This window comes from Oratosquilla oratoria, chromosome 10 (assembly GCF_046742065.1).
Source record: "Oratosquilla oratoria isolate Oo_2021 chromosome 10, ASM4674206v1, whole genome shotgun sequence".
Taxonomy (NCBI): domain Eukaryota; kingdom Metazoa; phylum Arthropoda; class Malacostraca; order Stomatopoda; family Squillidae; genus Oratosquilla; species Oratosquilla oratoria.
The window spans coordinates 18,423,184-18,433,183 of NC_134786.1; the positions used below are offsets into that span (position 1 = coordinate 18,423,184).

A 10,000-nucleotide genomic window follows, 5' to 3' on the forward strand; every position below is an offset into this window, starting at 1 on the left:
ACAAAGGAGAAACCTCCTTCTCCCACAGCTCTTCTCCTGTAGAGAGGGTAGCCGTTGTTTCCGAATTTTATCGTTGAACGGCACTGTTTCGGAAAATCTTTCTGGCACGTCCCTCTATCGTTTTTCTTCCCATTACAACACACGGAGCTTTCATCGTAGCCTATGCACGGTCCGTGTATCATGTTAATGGTAACAATATCATACAGTTCTGGGTGTTTTTTCTTGTCGGGTATCTCGGCGGATATTAGGCTCGAAACGGTATTTTCAGTCACTTTACGTTTCATCCATAGAAGAATGTGAACGTGAGGCAAGCCTCTTTTCTGCCACTCAATGCTGTACAAATGAGCTGAGACTTCTCCGAATATTTTATCTGTTAATAACTCTCTCATTAGTTGGTCTACCTTGAGTTTAAAAACACGACTAACTATATCTGGACGATTACAGACGTTAATAGTGTCGCCGTATAGTGTCAATTCTTTCCATTTCGGATTCATAGTGAAAGTTATGAAAAAATCCGGAGAACCGTATCTTGACACAAAACTTAACGCATCCTGTTGCCTCTCTTTCATGTATCTCGGGCCTCCCACGAAACACTTAGGAAGTAGCACTCGTTGTCCTTTATTGGCTGAATCACTCTTAAGAATATCGGACCTCTCTTTTCTGATTTCATGTTGGTTAAAACGGATATAATCTAATCGATTTGATTCAGCCTTCACGTAACAGTCAATAACGAACCTCTGGAACAGTGTTCGACATTGAAAGAGAGCTGTGAAACAGTTCTCTCTTTCCATAAACATAGAAGCGTAATATGCGCACGGAGAAATCTTCTTCTCGTTCCCAGCTTTGTTAGCCTTCAGAGACCGCAAAAGATACGTGTAACCCATATCTCCGTTGGGTATCAATAAAGGGTACTGGAACGGATCATAAAAGAAACTGGTGTGATCCACAAACCTAATTTTATATTTCGAATCCTTCTTGGGACTGGTTATCTTTATTAAAAGAGGATCGTGCTCGTCGTCTAGATTCACTATACCACCCACATTCACATTTGATGTCGGAAGGTGGTAAACTCCTTTATGTTCCTTCGTTTCAAAGTTTTCAACCGCTTTAAGTTGGAGATTCATTTGTGGTATCTCTTTATGCTTTTCAATATGCAATGCTATCAGTTCCCTGGAGTTTTCTATTTCAGACAAAATCTGTCTCAAACACTTATTGTTTTCGAGAAGGTAGTTGAATATTATACGAATTATCTCCTCGTTCTCGTTGTACTCTCTCTTTCTTCTATTTCTCTTCTGGATTTAGTTGATTTTTTCTCCTCGCTTATAGGTGCTTCCAAAAACAACTTAGAGACTTTATAGGTTCTGAGTCTAATTTGTTCCTCTCTACTGTTATAGAAATAGAGATCTAGGAAGTTATCGACAACCCCGTTAGGTCTTCTCCGTGTTAAGTCCTTTACGTCTCCGTTGGAAAACTTTTCTTCGTCCGAAAACATACCTCGAGTCTCCTTGTCTCCCACTAATAACTCTGGCCTCACATAACTGGTTCTGTGGTATATAGCACCCTTTATCTTGTACACCATAGCTTTTTCAGCTGCATTTTCCAATTTCTTGGATGTTGCAAAGGAACTGAAACTAAAGACAGTATTAAACCCGATTGTGTTCTTAAGAAATCTTTTAGAAAGAGGGGTAACACCTTCAAATAGTGATTTGAACTCTTCGTTTTTTATCTCAGAGGGTTTCACAGCTGGGATTTGTCCCGATCTACAACACAAACCCTCTGTCTCCCTTTTCCACCTTAAAGCATCACAGTACTTGCACTTTACGTCGCCAAGTTTTCCAATGCTGTGTTCCACAACGTCGTAGGTGTCCCTTATTCGTGCTTTCAAACCACTACAGTCTTCTTCGCAATCCGTCATTTCAAGCTTTATCCCCCCTTCCCAATGTTCCTTCTTTTCCTCCCGGACTTTTTCGAGTAACTTCTTATCTTCTTCTGTTACTAACATTATTCCTTTCTCTTGTCTTGCTAGTATCTCTTTGTATTTCTTCATTTTCTCTCTGTTATTTTCTCTATTGGCTCTAAACGTCTCTGTCTCGAGAAGTCTTTGTTCCCTCTCTTCCTTTTTCCTCCTTGAAGCTTCTACGGCCTCGAGTCTCTTTCTTCTAATTCCTTCGCCTTTGCTGTAGCTTCTCTTTCCTTTTCTTCGGCTAACTTCTTCTTTCGTTCAGCTTCCTCCTTTCTCCCCTCTGTTCTTTCTTTCTCTTCTGCTTCTAACTGTATTCTTTTCTTCTTCTGTTCTGTTTCTCTTTGGACCTTCTTTATAGCGTGTTTGTTCCTCTTTTCAGCCACTTTGTACTTCTTAAAGATCCGTTCAAGGTAGTGCTTCTGGTACGTCTTATGGCACCACTTTCCTCCGTTATTGGCATAACTCTTGTATCCCGCAAAGTAATGCTTAATGAAATTATATTTCTTTTCTTCATTAATCGCTTCTTCCAATAAGGGAATGGAGTCGAAAAGAGAATCTTCGTATTCATAGTCCTTACTATCTCGAAGAATCTTGTTGAGAGACAGATTTTTCCGATGAAACTCTTTAATGTCCTTCTCCAACCAGAAACGTTGGTTATCAGCGTATAGAGAAGGGAATAAAGAAGAGTGCTCTGCTGTTAACTTGTTGAAAAGCGCTTTATTGTTTTGTACATTTTTCTTGTCTTGGCTCTTCTTCGTGGTGACCCAACTCCAGAAATGTCGTATCCTCCTCTTTCTCTGAGCTTCAGTTTCTTTAGCCATTTAACGATAACCAACTCCGAGAAGGGGGCCGTAGTTCAGAAACCCCAACCCGTTAACTTTCAAATGTATGCTTACAGCTAGGCCGGCGGGGTGTCCCAGAAACACAATGGAAGTCGCAGACACCCCCGGGCCGGCCGACTCAGATCGGGAGCGCTCCAGAATTTTTTTGAGAGAGTTATAGATATATATATGTATATATATATATATATATATATATATATATATTTCAACCACAATACACTTTAATTCTAAGCCATCAATTTCGAGAAAATCCGAGGAGGCCAACATGGAGAAATTGAAACGTGGTACGGCCAAGGAATCGATACCGGTCTAGCACGTAACAATTGTTAATGACCTAGTCGATTGCGCCATCATGAAACATATAAGTTGAGCGAAACTTTTCTTATACATTTGTATGCTCGAATTACATTCAAGTACACGAAGTTTTGCCTTCAACTCATCTCCATTATGATAACTCAAATGGTAGGTATACGGATGTGGGAAAGTATTTGTACATCACTAAATGGGTCCCAGTGAACAGATATATATTTCAATCAACCACAACGCACTTTAATTCTAAACCATCAACATCGAAAAAATCCGAGGAGGCCAACATGCAGAAATTGAAACGTGGTACGGCCATTAACTCGAACCCGTGACAAGTGATAGTGACTTAACCAATAGCGAAATCAATAGAAATATAAGTTGGGCGCAACTTTTAATTTATATTTGTATGCTTGAGTTACAAACAAGTATACGAAATTTTGCGTTCAACCCATCTCCACTACGATAGTACAATTGCAACTCTGCAACTCCGTAGTGGCCATTGTTTTCAAAACATCTAAGTCGTACAATGAATTTCTCGCCACCTACCCCTCTATCTACCTACTTGTCTACTTTAATTTATAAAATTCTTACATACATACATGCATACATACATACATACATACATACATACATACATACATACATACATACATACATACATACATACATACATACATACATACATACATCCGTACATACATACATACATACATACATACATACATACATACATACATACATACATACATACATACATACACACATACATACATAATGGTACATACATATATGCAACAATATATTAAGACTGAAAAAGTCATCAATATAATGGTTGGTGATGAATTCTTTGAGGAGGCTTCAGCCTAGGCAGAAATGATATTCCAGTCTAAATATACATTTTTTCTTCAGAGGAAAGGGAGGTTAGAAAAAATCGGATTTATAAGATATTAATACAGAAGTGATGGAAATGCTCAATCTTTTGTAATCATTGCTGTGAGAAAAACTTTGGGACCTGAAGGGATCTCAGACTGGATACTTAAAGGATAACCACACTACACATGTATTACTTTACATAAATGTGCTGTAAATCACATCTAGAATACATACACCTATATATGCATATATATATATATATATATGTATATATATATATATATATGTGTGTGTGTGTGTGTGTGTGTGTATGTATATATATACACATATATATATACATATAAGTATATATATATGTATTATATATATATGTATATATATATATACATATATATATATATATACGTACATATATATATATATATATATATATATATATATATATATATATATATATACAGTGGTACCTTGAGATACGAATTTAATTCGTTCTGTAACCATCATCGTATGTCAAAAAAGTCGTATCTCAAAGTGAATTTTCCCATTTAAAATAATGAAATATGTATTAATGCGTTCCAACGATATGAAACCACTCCAAAATACAGTTAAATTACATATAATATAACAATTTGTATATAAATAAACTAGTAATAACACACATAATGATAAAATAACATATTGATGTATGATAAATGTCAATAAAATCAATAAAAAAGAAAGGAGTTTTACTGTACTGTACTTACCATAGTGACAGGTGAGGTGCGGCCTGAAGGAAGAGGAGGAGGGAGGGGTGGCAGGGAATGATTTTATCTCTTTTTATTTACGTACACTTAATAACTAAACAAACACTTAATAAATAAACAAACACAAATGAAAACATTGCTAAACTAATTTATATATATATATATATATATATATATATAAATATATATATATATATATATAAATTAGTTTAGCAATGTTTTCATTTGTGTTTGTTTACTTATTAAGTGTTTGTTTAGTTATTAAGTGTACGTAAATAAAAAGAGATAAAATCATTCCCTGCCACCCCTCCCTCCTCCTCCTCCTCCAGGCCGCACCTCACCTGTCACTATGGTAAGTACAGTACAGTAAAACTCCTTTCTTTTTTATTGATTTTATTGACATTTATCATACATCAATATGTTATTTTATCATTATGTGTGTTATTACTAGTTTATTTATATACAAATTGTTATATTATATTTAATTTAACTGTATTTTGGAGTGGTTTCATATCGTTGGAACGCATTAATACATATTACATTATTTTAAATGGGAAAATTCGCTTTGAGATACGACTTTTTTGACATACGACGATAGTTACAGAACGAATTAAATTCGTATCTCAAGATACCACTGTATATATACATATATATTATATATATGCATATATATTTATATATATATATATATATATACACACTTATATATATATATATATATATATATATATATATACATATATATAATACATATATATATATATATGTATATATATATGTATATATATATACATACACACACACACACACACACACATATATATATATATATATATATATATATATATATATATATGACTATATATGTGTATGTATTCTAGATGTGATTTACAGCACATTTATGTAAAGTAATACATGTGTAGTGTGGTTATCCTTTAAGTATCCAGTCTGAGATCCCTTCAGGTCCCAAAGTTTTTCTCACAGCAATGATTACAAAAGATTGAGCATTTCCATCACTTCTGTATTAATATCTTATAAATCCGATTTTTTCTAACCTCCCTTTCCTCTGAAGAAAAAATGTATATTTAGACTGGAATATCATTTCTGCCTAGGCTGAAGCCTCCTCAAAGAATTCATCACCAACCATTATATTGATGACTTTTTCAGTCTTAATATATTGTTGCATATATGTATGTACCATTATGTATGTATGTGTGTATGTATGTATGTATGTATGTATGTATGTATGTATGTATGTATGTATGTATGTATGTATGTATGTATGTATGCATGTATGTATGTATGTATGTATGTATGTACGTATGTATGTATGTATGTATGTATGTATGTATGTATGTATGTATGTATGCATGTATGTATGTAAGAATTTTATAAATTAAAGTAGACAAGTAGGTAGATAGAGGGGTAGGTGGCGAGAAATTCATTGTACGACTTAGATGTTTTGAAAACAATGGCCACTACGGAGTTGCAGAGTTGCAATTGTACTATCGTAGTGGAGATGGGTTGAACGCAAAATTTCGTATACTTGTTTGTAACTCAAGCATACAAATATAAATTAAAAGTTGCGCCCAACTTATATTTCTATTGATTTCGCTATTGGTTAAGTCACTATCACTTGTCACGGGTTCGAGTTAATGGCCGTACCACGTTTCAATTTCTGCATGTTGGCCTCCTCGGATTTTTTCGATGTTGATGGTTTAGAATTAAAGTGCGTTGTGGTTGATTGAAATATATATCTGTTCACTGGGACCCATTTAGTGATGTACAAATACTTTCCCACATCCGTATACCTACCATTTGAGTTATCATAATGGAGATGAGTTGAAGGCAAAACTTCGTGTACTTGAATGTAACTCGAGCATACAAATGTATAAGAAAAGTTTCGCTCAACTTATATCTCTCTTGATGGGGCAATCGGTTGAGTCACTAACACTTGTCACGTGCTAGCCCAGGTTCGATTCCTTGGCCGTATCACGCATCAATTCCTGCATATTGGCCTCTTCGAGTGTCTCTCGATGTTGATGGCTTAGGATTAAAGTGTACTGTGGTTGAAATATATATATATATATATATATATATATATATATATATATAACTCTCTCAAAAAAATTCTGGAGCGCTCCCGATCTGAGTCGGCCGGCCCGGGGGTGTCTGCGACTTCCATTGTGTTTCTGGGACACCCCGCCGGCCTAGCTGTAAGCATACATTTGAAAGTTAACGGGTTGGGGTTTCTGAACTACGGCCCCCTTCTCGGAGTTGGTTATCGTTAAATGGCTAAAGAAACTGAAGCTCAGAGAAAGAGGAGGATACGACATTTCTGGAGTTGGGTCACCACGAAGAAGAGCCAAGACAAGAAAAATGTACAAAACAATAAAGCGCTTTTCAACAAGTTAACAGCAGAGCACTCTTCTTTATTCCCTTCTCTATACGCTGATAACCAACGTTTCTGGTTGGAGAAGGACATTAAAGAGTTTCATCGGAAAACTCTGTCTCTCAACAAGATTCTTCGAGATAGTAAGGACTATGAATACGAAGATTCTCTTTTCGACTCCATTCCCTTATTGGAAGAAGCGATTAATGAAGAAACGTCAGATAATTTCATTAAGCATTACTTTGCGGGATACAAGAGTTATGCCAATAACGGAGGAAAGTGGTGCCATAAGACGTACCAGAAGCACTACCTTGAACGGATCTTTAAGAAGTACAAAGTGGCTGAAAAGAGGAACAAACACGCTATAAAGAAGGTCCAAAGAGAAACAGAACAGAAGAAGAAAAGAATACAGTTAGAAGCAGAAGAGAAAGAAAGAACAGAGCGGAGGAAGGAGGAAGCTGAACGAAAGAAGAAGTTAGCCGAAGAAAAGGAAAGAGAAGCTACAGCAAAGGCGAAGGAATTAGAAAGAGACTCGAGGCCGTAGAAGCTTCAAGGAGGAAAAAGGAAGAGAGGGAACAAAGACTTCTCGAGACAGAGACGTTTAGAGCCAATAGAGAAAATAACAGAGAGAAAATGAAGAAATACAAAGAGATACTAGCAAGACAAGAGAAAGGAATAATGTTAGTAACAGAAGAAGATAAGAAGTTACTCGAAAAAGTCCGGGAGGAAAAGAAGGAACATTGGGAAGGGGGGATAAAGCTTGAAATGACGGATTACGAAGAAGACTGTAGTGGTTTGAAAGCACGAATAAGGGACACCTACGACGTTGTGGAACACAGCATTGGAAAACTTGGCGACGTAAAGTGCAAGTACTGTGATGCTTTAAGGTGGAAAAGGGAGACAGAGGGTTTGTGTTGTAGATCGGGACAAATCCCAGCTGTGAAACCCTCTGAGATAAAAAACGAAGAGTTCAAATCACTATTTGAAGGTGTTACCCCTCTTTCTAAAAGATTTCTTAAGAACACAATCGGGTTTAATACTGTCTTTAGTTTCAGTTCCTTTGCAACATCCAAGAAATTGGAAAATGCAGCTGAAAAAGCTATGGTGTACAAGATAAAGGGTGCTATATACCACAGAACCAGTTATGTGAGGCCAGAGTTATTAGTGGGAGACAAGGAGACTCGAGGTATGTTTTCGGACGAAGAAAAGTTTTCCAACGGAGACGTAAAGGACTTAACACGGAGAAGACCTAACGGGGTTGTCGATAACTTCCTAGATCTCTATTTCTATAACAGTAGAGAGGAACAAATTAGACTCAGAACCTATAAAGTCTCTAAGTTGTTTTTGGAAGCACCTATAAGCGAGGAGAAAAAATCAACTAAATCCAGAAGAGAAATAGAAGAAAGAGAGTACAACGAGAACGAGGAGATAATTCGTATAATATTCAACTACCTTCTCGAAAACAATAAGTGTTTGAGACAGATTTTGTCTGAAATAGAAAACTCCAGGGAACTGATAGCATTGCATATTGAAAAGCATAAAGAGATACCACAAATGAATCTCCAACTTAAAGCGGTTGAAAACTTTGAAACGAAGGAACATAAAGGAGTTTACCACCTTCCGACATCAAATGTGAATGTGGGTGGTATAGTGAATCTAGACGACGAGCACGATCCTCTTTTAATAAAGATAACCAGTCCCAAGAAGGATTCGAAATATAAAATTAGGTTTGTGGATCACACCAGTTTCTTTTATGATCCGTTCCAGTACCCTTTATTGATACCCAACGGAGATATGGGTTACACGTATCTTTTGCGGTCTCTGAAGGCTAACAAAGCTGGGAACGAGAAGAAGATTTCTCCGTGCGCATATTACGCTTCTATGTTTATGGAAAGAGAGAACTGTTTCACAGCTCTCTTTCAATGTCGAACACTGTTCCAGAGGTTCGTTATTGACTGTTACGTGAAGGCTGAATCAAATCGATTAGATTATATCCGTTTTAACCAACATGAAATCAGAAAAGAGAGGTCCGATATTCTTAAGAGTGATTCAGCCAAAAATTGACAACGAGTGCTACTTCCTAAGTGTTTCGTGGGAGGCCCGAGATACATGAAAGAGAGGCAACAGGATGCGTTAAGTTTTGTGTCAAGATACGGTTCTCCGGATTTTTTCATAACTTTCACTATGAATCCGAAATGGAAAGAATTGACACTATACGGCGACACTATTAACGTCTGTAATCGTCCAGATATAGTTAGTCGTGTTTTTAAACTCAAGGTAGACCAACTAATGAGAGAGTTATTAACAGATAAAATATTCGGAGAAGTCTCAGCTCATTTGTACAGCATTGAGTGGCAGAAAAGAGGCTTGCCTCACGTTCACATTCTTCTATGGATGAAACGTAAAGTGACTGAAAATACCGTTTCGAGCCTAATATCCGCCGAGATACCCGACAAGAAAAAACACCCAGAACTGTATGATATTGTTACCATTAACATGATACACGGACCGTGCATAGGCTACGATGAAAGCTCCGTGTGTTGTAATGGGAAGAAAAACGATAGAGGGACGTGCCAGAAAGATTTTCCGAAACAGTGCCGTTCAACGATAAAATTCGGAAACAACGGCTACCCTCTCTACAGGAGAAGAGCTGTGGGAGAAGGAGGTTTCTCCTTTGTGAAAAAGTTAAAGGGACAGGAAGTAACTATCGACAACTCATGGGTGGTGCCTTACAACCCCTATCTTTGCTTGAGATTTAACTCTCACATAAACGTAGAGTGTTCAAATTCTATTAAGGCTATAGCGTACGTTACAAAGTACGTCAACAAAGGATGTGACAGAGTTCTATTCACTAAAACCGAGGGAACCGAAGAAATCAATG

The 10,000-nt window shown here is 36.7% G+C and overlaps 3 protein-coding genes across 3 annotated transcripts in view; 2 read left to right on the forward strand and 1 right to left on the reverse strand.

Annotated features, from left to right (window-relative positions):
• Window positions 1–1,124, reverse strand: part of LOC143028746 (uncharacterized) — a 2,601-nt gene extending 1,477 nt beyond the window's left edge. Inside the window, exon 1 of the mRNA XM_076191116.1 lies at window positions 1–1,124. This exon is cut by the window's left edge and continues 379 nt beyond it. Coding sequence (XP_076047231.1) covers window positions 1–1,124 — 1,124 coding nt within the window.
• Window positions 1,125–7,884: 6,760 nt separating this feature from the next.
• Window positions 7,885–9,183, forward strand: LOC143028747 (uncharacterized). Its single transcript, XM_076191117.1, has one exon. The coding sequence runs from the start codon at window positions 7,885–7,887 to the stop codon at window positions 9,181–9,183; it is 1,299 nt and encodes a 432-aa protein (XP_076047232.1).
• Window positions 9,184–9,303: 120 nt separating this feature from the next.
• The window catches only part of LOC143028748 (uncharacterized), a 1,971-nt gene continuing 1,274 nt past the window's right edge, over window positions 9,304–10,000 (forward strand). Inside the window, exon 1 of the mRNA XM_076191118.1 lies at window positions 9,304–10,000. This exon is cut by the window's right edge and continues 176 nt beyond it. Coding sequence (XP_076047233.1) covers window positions 9,304–10,000 — 697 coding nt within the window.

What these genes read in the sequence shown, in the direction of transcription:
- LOC143028747 (XM_076191117.1), top strand. Translation starts at nt 7,885, where the DNA reads ATGACGGATTACGAAGAAGACTGTAGTGGTTTGAAAGCACGAATAAGG.